At 36.9% G+C, this 23,404-nt stretch overlaps 1 protein-coding gene across 3 annotated transcripts in view; it reads right to left on the bottom strand.

The window, feature by feature from the left end:
• The window catches only part of Lrrc36 (leucine rich repeat containing 36), a 63,914-nt gene that overhangs the window by 1,830 nt on the left and 38,680 nt on the right, over positions 1-23,404 (bottom strand). Inside the window, exons 6-13 of one of the 3 annotated variants that reach the window (XM_076837836.1) lie at positions 17,400-17,527; positions 15,673-15,725; positions 12,401-12,846; positions 9,031-9,326; positions 5,375-5,540; positions 4,126-4,277; positions 3,215-3,338; positions 335-449 (exon numbers count right to left, since the gene is read on the bottom strand). In XM_076837836.1, coding sequence (XP_076693951.1) covers positions 335-449; positions 3,215-3,338; positions 4,126-4,277; positions 5,375-5,540; positions 9,031-9,326; positions 12,401-12,846; positions 15,673-15,725; positions 17,400-17,527 — 1,480 coding nt within the window. The remainder of the gene's footprint in view (positions 1-334; positions 450-3,214; positions 3,339-4,125; positions 4,278-5,374; positions 5,541-9,030; positions 9,327-12,400; positions 12,847-15,672; positions 15,726-17,399; positions 17,528-23,404) is intronic. The other 2 variants (XM_076837834.1, XM_076837835.1) reach the window with 2 other exon arrangements.

Genomic DNA, 23,404 nt, shown 5'->3' with positions numbered 1-23,404 from the left:
ATTTTCCAGAGGAGCCAGATGACTGATTTTAGGGGGTATAGTGAAGAAAGTTAGCTGACCCCAAAGAAGTTAACCCTGTTAGAACCAGTAAGAAATTAATTATTGGGATACTGCAACCTGCCAATGTCAGCAAAGATCTTTAGTCCCTGGTGTATAAGAACAGCACCAAAAGCAGTACTTTGATCCCTGAGCTAACTGGCCAGGAACAAGAGGTTTACACAAACACTAGAGTTAATTTGTAAATTTCATAGATATTATCATTAAAAACAAAGCAAAGGAGATAAAGAGAAGTAAACATCTGCTTCCAGAAACCACTAGACAGAAACTTGCCTACCTCTGACTTTCATGAAGAAGGGCAACGGTCTCCTCCAGCTTTTTCAGTTGGGCAAGCTCCTGGTTCAAGCAAGCCACCTGCATAGTCAACTGCTGGTTTTTGCGCACAAGATCATCTACAAAGAGTACAGTAGCAGGGTGAGCAGGATTCCAAGCTACTTACCTTTGATAAGAGCTTACATATTCAAATGGACATTTTGACAATTGAGTGCCCCATGGCACTCACCTCCATATTCCATTCATATAGGAGTTATGGTGTGAAGAACATGGAGTTCGGCAACAGATCTGAATTAAATTTTAACTACTTAATTTTGAACGTGTTAGTCATGAAATAACGCTGCCCTACAGTACCACTCTAAGGTTTCAGTGAGACACCTGTCCTCACTTCACCTAAGCAGTCAATAAGTATTATATTTTCCATTTGTATGACCTCTACTCCACATGTAGTTTGTGAAAACATCTAGAACTGTCAGACACATAGTAATGATTCAATGAATGTTTGCAGAAATGGGATTGTAGCTGAGACACTCATCTCTACCTCCCTAAATTGTATGACTGCCTGTAATAATGAAGTAGGCAAAAGCTCAGGAACTGAGGCCAGTTTCTAGAACAATACTTCTTAAATGTTCATATGCTTGAGAATAAAAATAGATTCTGATTCAGTAGGTCTGAGAAGAGGCCCAATATATGGCATAATAAGCTGCCAGGTAATACAAATGTGGATCACAATTTGAGATAGTACAGTTCTGGAAGGTAGAAAACAGGACTACAGCAACTGTGCTCATCACCAGAATTATACTGAAACAGGCCCCCTAGCTGATTGAAAGTAAAGACCTGTGGACAAATACCTACTCATATTTTCAGAGTAGATAAATGGGATTGATGTTTCAATTATTCAGGCTTCTGAGTATCAGACTGTGCTGGGATTTAACAATGGAATTCAATGCTTCCAAATAAAGTTCTTCATGACAGTCTGAATGGCACTAATTTGCTTAGGAAAGCTAAAGTGGAGGGCACACTATCTAAAATATTGGCCTAGCTGACAGTGGTGCATGCTTGTAATCCCAGCAATTTGGAAGGCTGGGGCAGGAAAATTGCAAATTGAAAATCAGAAATTTAGCAAAACCTTGGGGAAAAAAAAATTTAAAAGGCTGGGATAAAGCTCAGCACTAGAGTGCCCTGGGTTCAGACCCCAGTATCACACACACACACACACACACACACACACACACCCAAAAAAAGAAGAAGAAGAAGAAGAAAAAAAGTAAAACAAAAAAACTGGCTTAAAATATGCTAGTAATAAAGTAATATAATCAAGACTTAAATGGGATATTATTTTTCGAGTGTAACAATACAAAGCTAAAAACAATGCTCAGTGTTTGAAAAGGTGGAGTAAAAGAGCATTGGAGCACACTGCTGATGCACGTGTAAACTGAAAGCACCTTTTTTGGCAATATGTAATAAAAGTCTCAAGAAATGTCCACATCTTTTGACCCACTAACTTTACTTCTAGGAAAATATTCTTTTTTTAAAATATCTTTATTTTGTTTATTTATTTTTATGTCGTGCTGAGGATCGAACCCAGTGCCTCACATGTGCGAAGCAAGCGCTCTACCACTGAGCCACAACCCTAGCCCCTAGGAAAATATTGTAAGAAAATAAATGTACCCAAAGATTTGTGTATATTATACATGAATAGCAGCATTAGTTATGAATGTATAAACATTAGGTCTCTTAACTCCATCAGAAGGGAAGAAAGATGATTGCGAAGAAACATTTTCATTCTAGGATTACTTCTTCCACTTTAGTTCTTTCTTCTGAATGTTTGGAAACACTTCAGAATTACTTATATTCTCTGTATATTATTTATATAACTATTATTATAAGTAATGGCAGCTATATTTATAACAAAACAAATATCGGAAACAACTATACAAAGGACTAGGTAGATAAATACAGTATATTCATGTGATACCATAGGAACTACCTATGTCATTAAATTAGTAACATTAGTGTATAAAAACCAGGTCTGTGATTTCCTGGGGTAGAGAATGTGGGAAACTGTACAAGGGTCATGAGGGAACTTTCTGTGATATGTTCTGTGATATGAGTAGGATCAAACTTAAAACGTGTGCATTTTGTTGGGCACAGTGGTGCATGCCTGTAATCCCAGTGACTCAGGAGGCTGACACAGTAGGACTGAAAGTTTGAGGCCAGTCATGGCAAGTTAGGGAACCTCCCTCTCAGTAGTTTATCAAGATCTTGTCTTAAAAGAAAAAAAAATAAATAAAAAGGGAGGGGGATGTAGCTTAGTGGTAAAGAGCCCCAGGGTTCAATACCTAGTTTTAAAAAATGCGTGTTTTGTTGGATGTAAATTAACAAAAAAACTTTTTGCTGTGTTGGGGGTTGAACCTAGGGCCTTGTACATGCCAGTGCTCTATCACTAAACCACACCCTGTAAATTATTCTTTAAGATATCAGGGCACAATTTAAAGTTCCTAATTAAACATACATGTATAGAGGTAAATTAACAAAACACCAGTGATAATTATTGCTAGGTCACAGGGTTATACTCTCCTTGTATTTTCCAAACTTTCTGTAGAAAACACATTATACTTCTATAATCACAAAAGCAAGTATCATTGTCAAAAATAACAGCAATAATAACATTTGTGCATGCTTTGCACTGACGAAGAGTTTTATCTGGTAGCCCAAGCCCCTTGCAATACATCTCTCTGAATCAGGATGATTGTTTCCACTAACTCCCAAGAAAAGCAATGACCAAGTAAGTCAAAGGCAGCCACATGAACTTTGGCTGGTGAAGCTTATTAAATGGGTCATCTATAGGCAGTTGGCTTGAGAAGTCCCACACATGACTTACCATAAGTATGAGACTGGTGTCCACTCACAATTGAAGTGGCAGCACCTTCCTCCAACTGCTGAATTTTTTCTGTCAGAATGAGGTTTTCCTCCAGCACTCTGACCAGTTTTTGCTTCAAACTTTCCTTTTGATCAGAAAACAGAATACCAACATATTAAGAAGCTGATATCCTGAGTAGTGATTTTAGAGGATTGAAAGAATCTTTTCCTTTAGTGATAAAATGAATGAAGGTCAGCATCTGTGTGACTTTATCACTAATTTAATTCATTGGCAAACACAGCTGATGTGCAGCAAACAAATCAATCACATGGAGTCCTGATCTTTCCTATGATTTACCCACCACTCTTGCTAAACAAGTGATCATTTTGACAAGTGGCTAGCATTCTGAGTCATCTAAAGTTTCTAGAACTGAACTTGGTGCCTGAAAATCCTCTAATGTTAAGAATAGAGATAAAGGCTTGGGATGTGAGTTCCTTCTTCCTCTTCCAGAGTCAGCAACCTGATGCTCTAGCATGAACCCTGGTTCTATGCTCTCAGCTCTATCAGAAGGGAGGAAAGACAGACACATTTGCCTTCCTTCATTTTGCTCAAGCCATAAACTTTAAGATCATGATCCTAAATATTTTCACTCTAGGGTTTTTGTTCACTCCCCCTTCCCATTTCAAGTATTTTTTAAAAAATTTTTTGATTAGGGCCAGGATGAGAAAGTCATTCTTGGAGAACTTCCAAGTTGTCCCTATGGAAAGATTTGTGTTTCTGATTTGTCATCCAGCCTGACTTTTCTATATTGGCTGCGCAGTGTTTAGGTGTTCCTAAAGATGATAATCTTTGGGTCTTAGAGCCATTCTAGTCCTGCTGCTCAATTCTTTTTTAGTTAAGGAACAGGAGGTAGAAATACAAGAGAGCCATACCATATCATTAGGGACGAGTAGCCCAGCCTCCTTCAGTTCACTGTCCCTCCTGCGGAAGGTTTTTGAGGATGGGTCTTCAGGATGTGAGCGACACCACTGTTGAGGAGGGGGAGCTGGGACTACCAAAGACAGAAGCAGATCTCGAGCAGGACCTGTCAAAAATTCAGGTTGGGTACATGGGCCAACCTTAAAGGCTAAAGCACAGAATTTCTAGTCATTAATCACCAGCTTTGTAATGTAACTATCTCCTTTTTTACAAGAATTTGGTTAAGTGGTTGTAAGAGGTGTTTTGTGAAGCCTAATTTGGTTAAGTGGTTGTAAGAGGTGTTTTGTGAAGCCTCGAGTGGAGGAACAGCAACAACCCTTCCTTCCTGAGTGCACTACTCTCAAGTCAGGGATTCATGGCTCCAGGGCATGATTTCCTATGTCGGAGAGCAATGGGTCAACTTGGGAAGGAAAATGATTGGGCTAGGGTTTCTTCTCCCATGTGTCCCTTTAGGAAAAAAAAAAAAAAATTTCAGTGCTGGGGATTGAACCTAGGGTCTCATATAAACTAGGCAAACACTCTGCCACTGAGTTACACCCTAGCCCTTAGAAATTTAAGAAAAAAAAAAGTTTTTCCAACCTAAACAGATTTCAAGTTTCTAGTTTTCACTTCAACTTTTATTAACACCCATATTTTCTTGAATTCTTCTTTCATTAAACAACAAATACATGAAGTCAAAATTTGCAAAACTGCTTTCCCCCTGTTTCTTAAAAAGAATCCCTGAGAAGGATCCAGGTCATTTACTCATTCAAGTTTTTCAAACCATAAAATTTAAACAAGTCATCTCCGAATTCTGATGATCAAACCTAATTTCTGTTGTATTCATTACTGGCACTTTCCCAAGGATCATAAAATATTTTTGCAATTATTAGCATGACCATTCTCAATTTACATATCTGGTCATTCTATATATTACTAAAGCCTACATGTGTGACCATGTGTGTGCACACACATACACACTCACACACAGACATCACAGGAGGAACAAAACAGTTGCTACAAAACAACTGGAAAGAGTGCTGATTTTTAATATGTGGGGAAGACAAATGTAAGAAAAATGCATCTTTGTTAACTATGGTATTTTTGAGATGTTTTATATATAAGAACAATTTTCCTTGCAAGTTAAGGGTCTAAGTAACTTAGCAGAACCGAGCAGAAGTAAGATGCAGTTCTCCTCCAGGAACTGCAAATGCACTAACTCACCGAGAAACTTCTTGTTGAGGAGGAGGGAGCCAGAGCCACTCCAGTGCTTATCCACAAGCTCCAGGAGCTGTCTGAGGACAGTGGCCACATGGGGGGTTCTGGCAGAGATCGGGGGACTGTGGTTTCCTGGCAAACCATGCAAACTGCCCAGGTCACTAGAGAGAGGCTCAAGAAAAAAAACACAACCCCCCCCAACAATTTGTCATTCTTACACAACATGGAAAGTAAGAATCCAGACATTTAAAGCACTAATATTTTTAAAAAGGGTAAAAAGTGAAAAAGAGAGATGGTTTCAACTTTCAGTGTGGATTGGAATAGCATGTTATTTATGCCCAAGGCAAACATGTACAATATTCAAGGATAATATCAAAGGTAACAGTATTTTCTAACATAATTTTCTGAGTGGATTTTCAGAATACATTAATAATAAAAAATGTGTTGCTTGACACCTACATCTATGATTTGATATATTATGTAATAGAAAAAGATTAAAATGTAGAATATTTTAAAAAGTAAAATTGGGAATAATTAATAAGAAATTATAACTCATAATGAGCTTCTACTTAATCTACTAATGTATATATTTCTTAAAAAGAATCCCTCAGAAGGATCCAGGTCGTTTACTCATTCAAGTTTAATGTATAATAAGCATAAATGTCCTATAACATATTTAATGTTATATGTTAAATGTTATTGCTGGTGCCAGGTGTGATAGTGTACACCCATAATTCCAGAGACTAAGGAGGCAGGAGGACTGCAAGTTCAAGGCCAGCCTGGGCAATTTAGCAAGACCCTGTCTCAAAATAAAAACTAAAAAAGGATAGGGATATAGCTCAGTGTGGTAGAGTGCCCCTGGGTTCAATACCCAGTACCATTAAAAAAAAAGTTACACCGGGCATGGTGGTACACACTTGTAATCCTGCTTGGGAAGCTGAAACAGGAGAATCTCAAGTTCAAAGCCAGCCTCAGCAATGACAAGGCACTAAGCAACGCAGTGAGACCCTCTAAATAAAAAGTACAAAATTGGGCTGGGGATGTGGCTCAGTGGTTGAGTTCAATCCCCAGTATCCCTCCCCACAAAAAGTTACTGTTGGACCTAGTACTAAAGATATTTTTTATTCAGTAAGCGCTATATACACAACTTGTATAGATAGTTAGCACTTTTATTTATGATAATCAGGGGAGATTTGGGGATAATTTTTATGAACTATGAGATAATTTTGTTACTTTTATGTGTCATTTAATTTTCAACAAGTTATGCTTTGTATACTTTATGGATTTTTTAAAGCATTATCTACATTAATTTTTACAATTTGTGCCTCTAAAGTCAGTTGGTCAAAAATAAATTTTCTAATTACAAAATCATGCATAGAACTGAGCAACATTAGATTGTTTTTTATATCTTTAAAATTTAATGCTCTTTTCTTTTTGGAAAATTTCTGACTTAACAGCTTATAAAAATGGAACAGCATATTTCTTTTATATTTATATTCAGGGGATGGAGCTAAGACTCAATGGTAGGGCATTTGCCTGGTATGTGTAAGGCCCTGGATTTCATCCCCAGCACCTTAAAAAAAAGTCTGGCTTTATATTTATATTCAAGCAGCAATTTGAAAACTTTCCATATTAAAAAAACAAAACACTTAATGTCTGACAGGAAAGGGAGTTTGTAGTCCAGAAAAGTGCATTGAGATTTTTTTTAATATTTATTTTTTAGTTGTAGTTGGACACAATGCCTTTATTTATTTATTTTTATGTGGTGCTGAGGATGGAACCCAGAGCCCCACACTTGCTAGAGGAGCGCTCTACCACTGAGCCACAATCCCAGCCCTGCATTGAGAGTTTAACAATATAATATGAAGTAGAGGTGAATTTTTTTTCCTAAAACTTCTTACTACTGTGGCATCCCAAATATCCTAAGTGATACTATGCCTTTACCCTAAATACATTAACTTTCAGTGTTTTGTCTGATAAAATGGGCATTGGTGGCAGAGAACGGGGAAGGAGAGTGAGAGAGAAAGAGAGAGAGAGAGAGAGAGAGAGAGAGGGAGGGAGGGAGGGAGGAAGGGCTAGCACAAGCTTAAAAAAAGTATTACAAGACTGCCCCCTTTGGTACACAAAAATTATAATCACCTCCAAAGTTCTGTAAACTGAATGGGAAGAGTAAAAAAAAAAAAAAAAAATCCAACCAAACAAAAAACGATCAAAAAACTCTTATAAACTCATCCAAAATATGCAAAAAAAAAAAAAAAAAAAAAAAAGATTTCCAACAATTGAAAATACAAATGACTAGAAATAGCAGTTCTTGATCAAATATTTTGTTCCCTTACAGGACAGTAAATGATTAACTGACAAATGTTCAGATAGGATCCTAAGGATTGTGGTTCCTATAATTAAAGAGAGAAATTTTCATGATTATCAGTTAAGATCTGGAGAAAAGTTAGCATTCAAACAGAGAAGAGAGGGGAGTGGAGGGCATTTTCTGTGAGGAATGAATGTGGGATGAGTTTGCAGGGCCAAACTTCTTAGTGTTGAAGTTTTATTATATATATTATTACATTTTGATTTTGTAAAAATGAATTATATTGCATATGTGGGAATCTTCTTGATTTTTTATTCATTTTCTGAGCCCATTTTTAGCTAAAAATCCCTTGGATAATCTAATTTATCTTCTTTTTTTAATTTTATTTTTTAGTTATAGGTGGACACAATATCTTTATTTTACTTTATGTGACGCTGAGGATCAAACCCGATGCCTCATGCATGCTAGCCGAGTGCTCTACCTCTGAGCCACAAACTACTTTGGCAAAAATTTAGAATTATATGAATTTGTAGGTAGAAAAGTGAAAACAAAGCTTTTTATAAAAACTATTTCAAGTAAGTCATTTGTGACTAAAAAAAAATGAGTAAGCATGATGAGATTATAAAAATTAATGCTATAAATGGAAGGAGACCCTCAGGGGTATACAAAATTACATACAAGAGGAAGTGAGGGGAAAGGAGGAAAAATATAAGGGGGAGAAATGAATTACAGTAGAGGGGGTAGAGAGAGAAGAGGGGAGGGGAGGGGGGAGGGGGGATAGTAGAGGATAGGAAAGGCAGCAGAATACAACAGACACCAGAATGGCAATATGTAAATCAATAGTTGTGCAACTGATGTGATTCTGCAATCTGTATATGGAGTAAAAATGGGAGCTCATATCCCACTTGAATCAAGGTGTGAAATATGATATATCAAGAACTATGTAATGTTTTGAACAACCTACAATAAAAATTAATTTAAAAAAATAATAATTATAAGAATATGAAAAAAAAATTAATGCTAGAAAGATCTTCAGCTAACCCAGAGACCCTGAACTGCCTGAATTCCTTCCTGTTAGTCAACTCTTGTTGAACACTTCTTAAAGTATTTCTTTTGCTCTGGAAGTAGATCAGGGATAGTTCCCCTGTGATAGAAAGGAGAAAATGGTGGCAGTAGGAAAATGACTTTCCCAAGGATAGAAGAATCACAGGCTTTAGCCTGACAGCGTTAGCCTGGCTTCTGAAAATTCTTTTGAACTTCTAGCACTATTGGCCAGAACCAACACCATCCCCACCAGAACTTCTTTCTAGTCTTGAACTGGATGTGTTTCTTGCACACACACAAACAAGCCAACACTTGCCTCACTGCCTGTAGCATCTCGGAAACCATGCTTTGCACTCAGGTTGACAAGGATATTGTCCTTCCGTTTGAATCCTCTCTTGGATGGGCTTAATGACCTCTTGGTCAGAATCTCTCTGTCTTCTGAAGTCCCAGGAGGTAACAGCAGCATTCGCAGAGAGTTTCCCAGGGCCGAGTTGTTTGGGAAAGAGCCATGTGCTGGTGTTAAATCACTGAGGTTGCTGGATAATTGTTGCTCTACATTGACCAGCAAAGCAGGGTCACTGTTGAAATGGGTGGTGGCATATAGCTCTGTGGAGGAAACAGGCTGGAAGATGAACCTGCCCTTCAACTCTCTTATGTCCAAAGATCATAATAATCACTCCCTAGCAAATACCCTCAACACTCTGGACCCTTTCTATCTCCCTTCACCTGGTAAAATCTTAACTCTGATTAAATCCAATAACCCACATGCTCCAAAAGCCTACACCACAGCAGTGGAATGTGGTTGGAGAATAAAATGCATCTGAGCTTCCATACTTTATTCCTGATCACTATCTTGTATAGGCTCTTAGTTCTGTCTGGCTCTCATATATATTACCCTGGCAAATTTACTTTTCTATACTCTGAGAGGATCATTTCACATTTCTTATCTTCCTCAAACTTCCATCTTCCTCTTTCCTTTCTCTCAGGTGATGATCTACACAGAATAAATAGAGATAATAATAAAAAAAAATGTCCATGTGATCCCACCACTAAATCTACCAACTCTTATTTGTATTTGTATCCATAAATTCTCTGCCTCCTTCTTATTACAATAGATGAACTGTCTGTGCTTCATTTAAAGCCAACCTTTCTATTGGTAGACTAGATCCTATTTCTTCTTGACTACCCAAGCATTTTCTACTTGTAATTGTCCCCCTTCTCTCTTGCATCTAGTTTCTCATCTAGTTTCACAGTTTTAATGCCACCAAACACTTATAATTCCCTAATTCATATTTTTAAAAAATATTTAATTTTTTAGTTTTTTAGGCGAACACAATATCTTTATTTTGTTTCTATGTGGTGCTGAGAAACGAACCCAGTGCCTCACGCATGCTAGGCGAGCGCGCCACCACTTGAGCCACATCCCCAGCCCTTCTAATTCATATTTATAGCGATATCTTTTCCCCTGAATTCCAGACTAATAAGTCCAATTATCAAGTTGGCATCTCTGGGATCTTTTGGTAGACATCTAAAACTTAAGACGTCTAAAACCAAACTCTTGATATTTATCTTCTGAAAACCTGCTTTTCCCACTCTTTTTCATCTTAGTAAATGATAACTCCATTCTTCCAAAACATCCTGTTACTTCTCACCTCCTTAACCACCAGCCTCCAGAGTCATTCTTTTTTCGGTACTAGAAATTTAACTCAGGGTCTCATACATGCTAGGCAAGTGCTATGCCACTGAGTTACATCTCCAGCCCTTCAAAAATTTTTATTTTGGGACAGGGTCTTGCTAAGTGGCCTAACTTGCCCTCAAATTTGCCTAACCTTTGGAGTAGCTGGGATTGCAGGTGTCTTCCACCTGCCCAGACAGAGTAGGTTTAAGTGGACACAATATCTTTATTTTACATTTATGTGGTGTTGAGGATCGAACCCAGTGCATGCTAGGCGAGCACTCTACCACTGAGCCACAATCCCAACCCCCAGAGTAATTCTTTTATTTTCCAGCTAGAGTAATTATTCAGTTAGATCACATAATTTCCTTGCTACAAACCCTTCAACTTCTTCTTCTTCTTCTTTTATTTGGTACTGGGTATTAAACTACTTAATCACTGAACCACTTTTTATGTTTTCCCCAACCCTTTTTTTTAAAAATTAGTTATTGATTGACCTTTATTTATTTATTTATTTATTTATTTATTTATTTATACATGGTTCTGAGATTCGAACCCAGTGCCTCACACATGCTAGCCAAGCACTCTACCACTGAGCCACAACCCCATCCTCCCCAACCCTTTTTTATGTTTTATTTTGAGACAGGATCTTGCTAAGTTGCTTAGGGCCTCTTCAAGTTGCTGCAGCTGGATTTGAACTTGTGATTCTCCTGCCTCAGCTTCCCAAGATGCTGGGATTACAAGCATGTGCCACTGTGCCTGGCCCTTCAACTACTTCTAACCTCACTCAGAATAAAAGTTTGGCCATCTCTCTGACTTCATCCATACACTTCACTTAACTCTACTATAACCACATGGGCTCCTTGTTGTTTCTTGAACATGCCAAGCATGTTCCAGACTTGGGAACTTTGCACTTAGTAGTCTCATTAGAAAGTTCTCCTCTCACTTATCTATATGGCTTACACTCTTACTTCATTCAAGTCTTTATTTATTTTAGGAAGGTCCTGGGGATTGAACCGGGGGCACTCTACCACTAAGCCACATCCCTAGCCCTATTTTGTATTTTATTTAGAGACAGGGTCTCACTGAGTTGCTTAGTGCCTTGCTTTTTGCTGAGGTTGGCTTTGAACTTGTGATCTTCCTGTCTCAGCCTCCCAAGCCACTGGGATTACAGGAGTGCACCACAGTGCCTGGCTCATCCTTGTATTTTTTATCACAGCATTTATCATAAATTGACACATGTTTATAAGTTTATGATTTATTGTCTGCTCTTATTATAGAGCTCCATGAAAGTAGGGACTTTAAAAAAATTATGGAATTTGATTTTGCTTACTACTTTTTCTGAAGAGCTAGAATAATGTCTGGCATATAGTATGTATATAGTTGAATAAATTAATATATAATTAAAGAATAGTCTCCATCAATTACTCTGAAACTAGTTTCTTCTGAAGGTAACTCATAATATTAGTGATTGTGGTCAGAGAATATTATATGCAGCTACAAACACATCCTGGGATGCTACTTAACTAAAATAATATGTAGCTGTGAAGCTTACATTTCTACAAATTTTTTCTAACATATCTGCTATGTTAAACTCTACCCTGTAGATTTCTGGAAGTTCCATGGACCACTGGAGGCCCTGAAATACAATTTAAGAAATCTTAATGTGCCAGGTGTTGTGGCTCACACCTGTAATCCCAGCAGCTTCAGAGGCTGAGGCAGGAGGATTGCAAGTTCAAAGCCAGCCTCAGTAATTTAGTGAGACCCTAAGTAACTCAGTGAGACCCTGTCTCTAAATAAAATACAAAAAAAAAAAAAAAAAAGGGCTGGGGATGTGGCTCAGTGGTTAGGTGCCCCTGGGTTCAATCCCCGGTGTCAAAAAGGAAAAGAAAAGAAAGAAAGAAATGCTAATGCAATTTAAGAAACGTTAATTCCAATATTTCCAGTTATACTTTCTACCTTCATGCCTATGAAAAAGATCTGTAAACTGACAGGAAGCTATTACCTGAACTAAGCTTCAAAAGTCTTTCGGTGCTGGAGTCGGGGTTTGACAGAGAAGTCAGTAAATCTCCACAGGAATGGGATACGGTGGCCTTTATGTCATTTGGAAGCTTTGTGCTATATTCTCGGTAGTTCTTGTTTCTCTGAGGCCTTTTACCAAGACTTCCATGCAGGGGTCGAGTTTGAGAATAATGACCATCATAATTTTCCAGACCAACATCAGAAGGTATCTGATAGGGATGGATCTGGCTAGAATCACCCACATCCAGGCGTTTACCCAATGAGGCATCATGAGAAAGCTGATAAGTATCAGGTTTTGTTGTCAAGTCCTTTTCTGGAGAAGAACTTGAAGATTTATTGTCCAAAAAAGATATTCGGTACCCATCTCTAGTCATCTTCTCTGGGGATTGGACTGTAGACTGACGAGGCGAGTAGTGTCTGAATTCTAATTACCACCAAGAGGGGAAAAAACACACACAATGAGAATCCTTCATGGGGTGCCTCTGTTCATTGAGCCAGAAAAAATTTTTGGACAAGGTGGTTAATAATTTTGATAAATGGTAACATAAAGTTACAAGAGAATTTCCACATGGACAACAAAAAATATGGGACCATTTATGAAACCAGTAAAGAATATATTAACATTCAGGAGATAAATTTCACATCAATCAAATCCCCTAGGAATTTCCTCCTAAAACTATCAGATCACAGTTTTCTAAACAGTAATTTCACATAAAATTTTTTTTGTACCAGTACATGATAATAATTGTGATTTTATGTATTGAGTCTTCAGATAATAATTAATCTATGATTTCATAGACTCCTTGCAATAAAGCTAAGCCAACTCCTATTCCCAAACTCCATCCAGAGGTACTGGGTTAACTCTTGGGGACCACTATCCTAAGCCAATTAAATGGCAGGGAATACAAACCTATGAAAATCTCTGACTTAGGTACCAACCCAGGTATATTTCTCTCAGATAGGTATATATGTCATCTCCAAAGGCCGTAGTGGGGCAGATAGAACATTAAAAAAAAAAAAAAGGAGAAAGCCTTGTGCTCTTTGCTATTTTAAGAGCTTTATGTGATTAAAGTGATTCCTTACAAAACAAAAAAAAAAGTACTATATCTGAGCTAGTCACATTAACTCTTCCAACTCTGATGTTCTTAAGTCCCTATAAGAACATCAATGTTTTACCAAGGGTCAACACACACAGTGTGGAAAAGGTCATAGAACAATATCATTAAGTGGAAAAAAAAAAAAAGAATATAGGAACAAGGGACTTCTATTTCAAGTAATAACAAATTAGCTAATCAGACTATCATTCATTCCATTTAAGAATTTAAAGAAGTAGGATGATAAATATGCTTAAAAGCATCTAAGAGCTAAGAAGATAGGAAAATCTAGGAAACAACAGGAACTCCTTGGTAAGTCTAGCATGGAAAGCCCCTTTTTGGATAAAAGGGACAGAAGTACAAGACTAAGGTCCACCCAAAGTGGGGTATTTAATAACAACACCCTACCTGCAAAACACACACACACACACACACACACACACACACACATTTGCACACATGCGCATGCACACGCATACACACAACACTCTAAAAAAGAACTCTGGGGAGGATACAGTATTCGGAATAAAAGTAAACTGGAAATAAACTAGCTCTTGTAATGACTGGTAATACAAGTTTGCATCATCTGGTAGTTCAGAGAACCTCAAAACTTAAGCTGGAATCAAGGTGACTGATAGAGTTTTGGGTGCCTGGTAGAAGCAAGTGAAAATCTGTTCAGCAAAGTTATACTCATTTAAGACTAATAATTAATTGTGCATTTAAAATAATTATTAAAATAGCCAACAAAGAGCCAAAACAAAGAGGAAGCAAGACAATATGAGTAAAAACCAGAAACAAACAAACAAACACAGACCTCCCCCAAATCAGACATTATAAAAAACAGTTATAGCCTATAAAACAGGCATGCTTGTCATGTCTAAAGAAACATAAAAGAAGTCTTCACTCTACTGTCATGTACATCTAAAAAAAAGGTCTAGATTTTCTTCTTAGGACTTGAAAAAGCATATAGAACAACAACAACAAAATTGGGATGAAGAATTCAGCAGACAGGTTTAATAGTAGATTAGATATAGTTGAAGACAATGTAAGATTGGTCAGAAGGAATTAAACAGAGTGTAGACCAGTCAAAAAAAGATGAAAAATATAATGACACAAAAAGGACAAAATGAAAATCTCTGACATATATTTATTTAACTAAGAATTCCAGAAAGATAAAAGACACAAAAAGAATGGGGGAACAAACAGTATTCAAAGTGCTTTACAGAAATAATGAGACACAATTCACAGATATGAGAAGTATAATAAAATACCAAACAGAAGAAATAAACAAAAACCCAAGCTGGGTATGGTGGTACCTGCCTGTAATCCCAGGGAGGCTGTTCAAAGCCAGCCTCAGCAACTTAGTGAGGCTCTAAGCAACTTAGTGAGACCATCTCAAAATAAAAATTATAAAAAAGGGGGCATGGGATATGACTCAGTGGTTATGTACCCCTAGGTCCAATCCCAGGTACAAAAAAAAAAAAAAAAAAAAAAAAAAAAAAAATCAGACATCACAATGAAATTTCAGAAAACTAAAGACAACTGAAAATTCTAAAAGCAACCAGAGGTTTTTTTTAAAATAAGATTATCTTTGCATGAGTGATAGATTTCCAGATAACTTCTCAACTATTCTTCAATATTCTGAAAGAAACAACTGACAATCTAGAAGTCTAGACTCAACAAAATCACCCTTCAAGAATTAAAATCCATAAGAATAACATATATCAGGAGGGTAAATGGAAAAAATGACTTTAGGGTCTTTCAATTATCCAAGAGAAGGCTTAAGATATTGATTAATTTTAAAATTGTAAGAGTTAAGAACACATATTGTTGTTTTGGGAATAGTATTAAAAGTATAGAAACTGTGTATAACTTATAAACTAATGGTGGTGGTGGTGGGGAAATGAATAGAATAATAACAAATCCAGAAGAATGCAAGAAAAAAAGTAACAGAATAGTTAGGCAATATAAAAAGAATAAAGGAGGCCAGAATATCTACTCTTCAAGCAAAAAATCAAAACCTCACATCACTAAACATTCAAGGCAATCCTCAGAAAAGCAGAAAAGAGTTAGTTGACTAAACAGGGCCTCAGGGCTGTGATATCATAATTTCTTAAATTTCATCTGTGTGGGGAAAAATACTCAACAAGCAAAATATTTACCATCATTCTGGTGGCTGTCACTTGGCATCTCCCTTCTTGTCACTTCCTGCATCTAAAAGAAGTTCGAAAGTTTAGAAAGAAAGATATATACCAGCATTCAGACATAAGCTCATTAGACGAGGGGTTCAGAGTACTTTCCTATTAGCAAGGACGTTCATCCATAGAAGCAGAGAAACCATCCTTCAAGCAAAGGCCAAGCCTATTTTAAAAACAGTCAGAATACAGGAGATGCCAGAGTTTCTTTGAAGCAGGTAAGGAGACTCCTTGAAAATATAGAATATCTTAGAAGATAAAGGACATTCCAAAAGGTGAAATACTGTATTTTCTCTGCTTCAGATAACTCAGCATAGAAATTAGATGAGGCCACTTTTTTTTTCCCCTCTATTTAAAGGATTCCCATATTTATTTTACCTTTTGGTAAAGTTGAATATCAACCACAGGAACTAATAGAAGTTTTATCAGACTGGAAATTAACCTTAAGCATAACTAGGTAAGGGCTAAAGCAAAAAAAAAAAGAAGCCACCTAAGGTTTGGTTTCAAAAAAAGGTTCTTGAAGTATATTTAGTGTCTTTTTGGTAACCAGGCAGAGAAAGAAGTTCCACTTCCTTGTTTGTTAAACTAAAAGGATTACAGCAATTTCCTTTTCCTCTCCAAGAAGAAGAGAGTATTTTTTTTTTTTTAAATCTAAGAAGTTCTAACTTTAAATGTAGATTGGAGTATCCTTTTCTCCATTTTCTAAAATTTTTAAAAATGATAAGAGTGATTTTTTTCTAAGTCACCCAAATAGAATCTTTAAGAACAAGGAAATCAATTAAGTGCTTTATTTTAAATTATTATTTAATAATAACAACAATAATAATTTTAATAATTATTATTATTTCTTTTTAAAATAAAATATTATATACTCAAACTGAAAAAAAAATCTTACTAACTTTAATAGTAGTAAATTGTAGAAAATTGTACATGATTCAGAGTCTTTGCTTCTTTTCCCTCTGGTTATTTTCTACAATTTCATTGCTCATACAAATTTATCAAAGAAAAGGCAAAGGGAGAAGTTGAACATACAGTAGTCAATTCTACTCTTTGTATCATATTTACTCACACAATAAATCTTATATAATGGTTGCATGACTTTTTCTCATCAAAATTTTCCCTATAAACTTGTTATTTTTAATTCTTCCCAAGTTTTGCATGATTTCCACCTTCCCATTGTCCATCACTCCTGTGCCGCCTTCACCTTTTAACTTTTCTTTTTTCTTTCTTTTTTTTTTTTTTTTTTTCCTGTTACATGGAAGAAGCAGCTCTGGGAAAGCCACTCCTGAAATGGAAGACTCTATAATTAAAAGGTAAAGTAGAAAATGTTAAGAGGCAACAGAACAGGAGACGGAGAAATTGGATAGAGAGGAGAAATTTTATGACCAGCCAAAAGATATAACAATTGCATCCTGTTTGAGAACTAAAATATCTGGAATAAAATGTACTCAAGTTTCATACATAAATATATAACATTTGATAACAGGTTAGTGAGAATAAAGAAAAGGGAGACTGAAATTAATAGAGAAAGTATTCTACACCCTGTCTTGCCATTCTCTTTTAGAGGATCCAAAAGTGCCTTTTTTCAAACAAGGCCTCTTAGGCCTTCATAAATAACTCAGTGAGAGTCCACTGAATTACTAGTATTAATCATTGGCTAGTCAACTAATCAGTAGGGGAGTGAATACATTACCTGTGGCCCCAGTGGGAAAGTGTCTGATTTCTGATCTGGTATACCATTGCCCTGGGTTGCAGAAGTGCTGGTTAGGGAATCTTTTATTTCCCGGTTGGGAAAGGGAATAAAAAGTCCTTTGTTTGAGTCTGTGTTAAAAGAAAAAGAATACAATGAAGCTCTGATGGACTTTAAAGGCTAGCATATCCTATAGAAAGATACTGGAGGAAGGGTAAGTGCTAGTTCTGTTGTCAACACTTGAACACCAATTCAACAATCTCCAGCTACAGGAAGAGATGCTGGGAACAGACAGACTTTGGGATTACACTTCACAGCATTCTAATCAGTAGTCTGCACTGATTCACCATTTCAAACCAGCCTCCTTCTGCCTTGATTTCCTCATTTGTAAAAAGAGAACACCTAATCAGGATCTATTTCATGGAGAGTATTTCTAAATCCTGAGGTCACCCAATATTTTTTTTAAACCATGATTAGGGAAATAATTTTAAAAATAAAAAGAAACCCAAAACTCAATCCTATTCATGGCACTTGGAAACTGATATTAAGAACAATCAATTAGGAATTCTATTAGATTGTAACATTTATACAAAAGTGTTTTTCATATCCCCACCCCCCCTTTTTTTTTTTGTACCAGGGATTGACCCCAGGGGTGCTTAACCACTGAGATACTCTTTTTCTTTTTTTGAGACAGGATGTTACTAAGTTGCTGAGGCTGGCCTCAAACTTGTGATCCTACACTCACAGCCTCCTGAGTTGCTGGGATTACAGGCTTGTACCACCATGCCTAGAGACTTTTTGCATATCCTTATTTTTAAATATTTTTTTTTAGTTGTTGATGGACTTCTATTTATTTATATGTGGTATTGAGAATTGAACCCAGTGTCTCACACATGCTGGGCAAGCGCTCTACCACTGAGCCACAACCCCAGCCCAGTTTTTTGCATGTCCTTAATCAATACTTTTAATTGTAGGATTCTGGGATCTGGGGTTTTATGGGGGAACTTGGATGAAAATAAGTGTTTTGCATTTGTTTAGGGAAATTCTCTCTGGCAATATTGTGCAAGAATTAAGATAGTTTCAAAGGCTTGGGTCTCCTTCAAACAATGTGCTGTTCTGCTACTTTCTGTTCGAAATCTCTGGCAACAGAAAGCTACTAAGAAAAGTGAATGTGAGTGAGCACACAGCATGAATAAAGCTAGCCTCCTGGGAACCAGCCATTGGGTCCCTTTGGGGCTCTAAGATGCTTGCTATTTCTGAGTTGCCTTGGACTGAAATGTCCTATATAAGCACAAAATACTCTTCCACCATTGGACTTTACAGAACTGTTCTCAAAATAACAAAAGCTCTTAAACTTTATGTTTGCTGGTCCCTATTGCAGTAATACTGCAGAAAAAACAAACAAACAAACAAACAAACAAAAAAACAAGGTGAATAAAAGCTGCTGGTTGTAACCTGAATCCCTACAGAAAAGGCAAATGTGGTCCGTAGGCTGTAATTTGGGTTCAGGCTCCTTTCACAAGCCTTCAAACGTGTCCAAGGCCCTGCTCCACCCTTCTCTTCTTCCTCCAACACTTGTGTTCCTGTCCATATTCACAGGTTCTTTTTTTTTTTCCTTCAACATATTTCTTGGTTCAACCACATCTCCGACAGTCCAAACTCTTTGGTAAAGGCTACCACTACACCTTTTCCTGTGTTTTAGCTGTCACCTAAATCCGGATGACCCTAGATTGAAATTTCTTAACTCTGATCTCTCTCTCTCTTTTTTTTTTTTTATGGTGTTGTCTTTCATCTTTTTTTTAAAAAAATTTTTATTGTTGGTTGTTCAAAACATTATATAGTTCTTGACATATCATATTTCATACATTTGATTCAAGTGGGTTATGAACTCCCATTTTTACCCCGTATACAGATTGCAGCATCACATCGGTTACACATCCACTGTTTTACATATTGCCATACTAGTGTCTGTTGTATTTTGCTGCCTTCCCTATCTTCTACTATCCCCCCTCCTCTCCCCTCCCCTGCCCTCCCCTCCCATCTTCTCTCTCTACCCCATCTACTGTTATTCATTTCTCCCCCTTGTTTTTTTTTTCCCCTTTCCCCTCACTTCCTCTTGTATGTAATTTTGTATAACCATGAGGGTCTCCTTCCATTTCCATGCAATTTCCCTTCTCTCTCCCTTTCCCTCCCACCTCTCGTCCCTGTTTAATGTTAATCTTCTTTCTTTGTGTGTGTGTGAGTTTTTTTTTTTTAAAGAGAGAGAGAGAGATAATTTTTTTTTAATATCTATTTTTTAGTTTTCGGTGGACACAACATCTTTGTTTGTATGTGGTGCTGAGGATCGAACCTGGGCCGCAAGCATGCCAGGCTGAGCGTGCTACCGCTTGAGCCACATCCCCAGCCCCTTAATGTTAATCTTCTTCTCATGCTCTTCCTCCCAACTCTGTTCTTAGTTACTCTCCTTATATCAAAGAAAACATTTGGCATTTGTTTTTTAGGGATTGGCTAGCTTCACTTAGCATAATCTGCTCTAATGCCATCCATTTCCCTGCAAATTCTATGATTTTGTCATTTTTTAATGCCGAGTAATACTCCATTGTGTGTAAATGCCACATTTTTTTTTTATCCATTCGTCTATTGAAGGACATCTAGGTTGGTTCCACAGTCTTGCTATTGTGAATTGTGCTGCTGTGAACATCGATGTAGCAGTGTCCCTGTAGCATGCTCTTTTTAGGTCTTTAGGGAATAGACCAAGAAGGGGAATAGCTGGGTCAAATGTGGTTCAATTCCCAGCTTTCCAAGAAATCTCCATACTGCTTTCCAAATTGGCTGCACCAATTTGCAGTCCCACCAGCAATGTACAAGTGTACCCTTTTCCCCACATCCTCCCCAGCACTTGTTGTTTGACTTCAGAATGGCTGCCAATCTTACTGGAGTGAGATGGTATCTTAGGGTGGTTTTGATTTGCATTTCTCTGACTGCTAGAGATGGTGAGCATTTTTTCATGTACTTGTTGATTGATTGTATATCCTCCTCTGAGAAGTGTCTGTTCAGGTCCTTGGCCCATTTGTTGATTGGGTTATTTGCTTTCTTATTAATTTTTTGAGTTCTTTGTATACTCTGGATATTAGGGCTCTATCTGAAGTGTGAGGAGTAAAGATTTGTTCCCAGGACGTAGGCTCTCTATTTACCTCTCTTATTGTTTCTTTTGCTGAGAAAAAAACTTTTTAGTTTAAGTAAGTCCCATTTGTTGATTCTAGTTATTAACTCTTGTGCTATGGGTGTCCTATTGAGGTATTTGGAGCCTGACCCCACAGTATGTAGATTGTAGCCAACTTCTTCTTCTATCAGATGCCGTGTCTCTGATTTGATATCAAGCTCCTTGATTCATTTTGAGTTAACTTTTGTACATGGCGAGAGAAAGGGATTCAGTCTCATTTTGTTGCATATGGATTTCCAGTTTTCCCAGCACCATTTGTTGAAGATGCTATCCTTCCTCCATTTCATGCTTTTAGCCCCTTTATCAAATATATTTGTAGTTTTGTGGATTGGTTTCTGTGTCCTCTATTCTGTACCATTGGTCCACCCACATGTTTTGGTACCAGTACCATGCTGTTTTTGTTACTATTGCTCTGTAGTATAGTTTGAAGTCTGGTATCGCTATACCGCCTGATTCACACTTCCTGCTTAGCATTGTTTTTGCTATTCTGGGTAATATCGTTGTTTTGATGATGTTAGTTCTGCCTATCTATGAACAGGGTATATTTTTCCATCTTCTAAGATCTTCTTCTATTTCTCTCTTTAGGGTTCTGTAGTTTTCATTTTATAAGTCTTTCACCTCTTTTGTTAGGTTAATTCCCAAGTATTTTATTTTATTTTTTTGAGGATATTGTGAATGGAGTGGTTGTCCTCATTTCCATTTCAGAGGATTTGTCGCTGATATACAGGAATGCCTTTGAGTTATTCGTGTTGATTTTATATCCTGCCACTTTGCTGAATTCATTTATTAGCTCTAATAGTTTCTTTGTAGACCCCTTTGGGTCTGCTAGGTATAGAATCATGTTATCTGCAAATAGTGATAATTTAAGTTCTTCTTTTCCTATTTTTATGCCTTTAATTTCTTTTGTCTGTCTAATTGCTCTGGCCAGTGTTTCGAGAACTATGTTGAACAGAAGTGGTGAGAGAGGCATCCCTGTCTTGTTCCAGATTTTAGAAGGAATGCCTTCAATTTTTCTCCATTCAGAATGATGCTAGTCTGAGGCTTAGCATAGATTGCTTTTATAATATTGAGGTATGTTCCTGTTATCCCTAGTTTTTCTAGAGTTTTGAACATAAAGGGATGCTGTACTTTGTCAAATGCTTTTTCTGCATCTATCGAGATGATCATATGGTTCTTATCTTTAAGTCTATTGATGTGGTGAATAATATTTATTGATTTCCGTATATTGAACCAGCCTTGCATCCCAGGGATGAATCCTACTTGATCATGGTGCACAATTTTTTTGATATGTTTTTGTATCCAATTCGCCAGAATTTTATTGAGGATTTTTGCATCTACATTCATTAGAGATATTGGTCTGTAGTTTTCTTTCTTTGAAGTGTCTTTGTCTGGTTTAGGAATCAGGGTGATGTTGGCCTCGTGGAATGAATTTGAAAGTTCTCCCTCTTTTTCTATTTCCTGAAATAGCTTGAAAAGTATTGGTATTAGTTCTTCTTTAAAGGTTTTGTAAAACTCTGCTGTATACCCATCCAGACCTGGGCTTTTCTTAGTTGGTAGTCTTTTGATGGTTTCTTCTATTTCCTCAATTGATATTGGTCTGTTTAGGTTGTCTATATCCTTCTGACTCAATCTGGGAAGATCATATGACTTAAGAAATTTATCGATATCTTCACTATCTTCTATTTTATTGGAGTATAAGGATTCAAAATAATTTCTGATTATCTTCTGTATTTCTGAAGTGTCTGTTGTGATATTGCCTTTTTCATCCCGTATGCTAGTAATTTGAGTTCTCTTTTTTCTTCTCTTCGTTAGCATGGCTAAGGGTCTGTCGATTTTATTTATTTTTTCAAAGAACCAACTTTTAGTTTTGTCAATTTTTTCAATTGTTTCTTTTGTTTCAATTTCATTAATTCTGATCTCTCTTTTGATGTCCAGATCTACACTTATTGATTAGTCCCAAAGAGTGCCCCACAGAGGCAAAATACAAATAAATTCAATATTTTCTGAACCAAACTCACTGTCTTTACTTCCTAAAATATTCCTTCTGGTGCCTTCCCAATCTTTGGCATTGGCATTCTTACTTACTGAATCCCTCAAGACAGAAACTTATTCTGAAATAACAAGTGTTGGTAAAGATGTGGGGAAAAAGACATACTCATACATTGCTGGTGGGACTGAAAATTGGTGCAACCAATCTGGAAAGCACTATGGAGGTTCCTTAGAAAACTTGGAATGGAACCACCATTTGACCCAGCTATCCCATTCCTTGGTCTGTACCCAAAGGATATAGTATAGCATACTATAGTAATGCAGCCACATCAATGTTTATAGCAGCTCAATTCACAATTGCTAAACTGTGGAAGCAACCTAAATGCCCCTCAATAGATGAAGGGATAAAGAAACTGTGGTACATATACACAATGGAATATTACTCAGCATTAAAAGACAATAAAATTATGGAATTTGCAGGTAAATGAATGGAGTTGGAGAATATCATGTTAAGTGAAGTAAGCCAATTCCAAAAAACCAAAGGCTGAATGTTCTCTGTGATAAGTGGATACTGATCCATAATGGGGGAGGGCATGGGAAAAATGGAGGAACTTTCAATGGACAAAGAGGTGGAAGGGGAGGGGAGGGGGTATGGGGGCAGGAAAAATGGTGGAATGTGATGGACATTAGTACCCTAGGTACATGTATGACTGCACATATAGTGTGATGCTACATCATGTACAATCAGAGAAATGAAAAGTTGTCTGCAATTGTGTACAATGAATCAAAATGCATT

The sequence above is a fragment of the Callospermophilus lateralis genome, chromosome 18 (genome assembly GCF_048772815.1).
Source record: "Callospermophilus lateralis isolate mCalLat2 chromosome 18, mCalLat2.hap1, whole genome shotgun sequence".
NCBI classification, from domain to species: domain Eukaryota; kingdom Metazoa; phylum Chordata; class Mammalia; order Rodentia; family Sciuridae; genus Callospermophilus; species Callospermophilus lateralis.
Note: the sequence above shows the minus strand (reverse complement) of the source record. Positions and strands in the feature narration are given on the sequence as shown.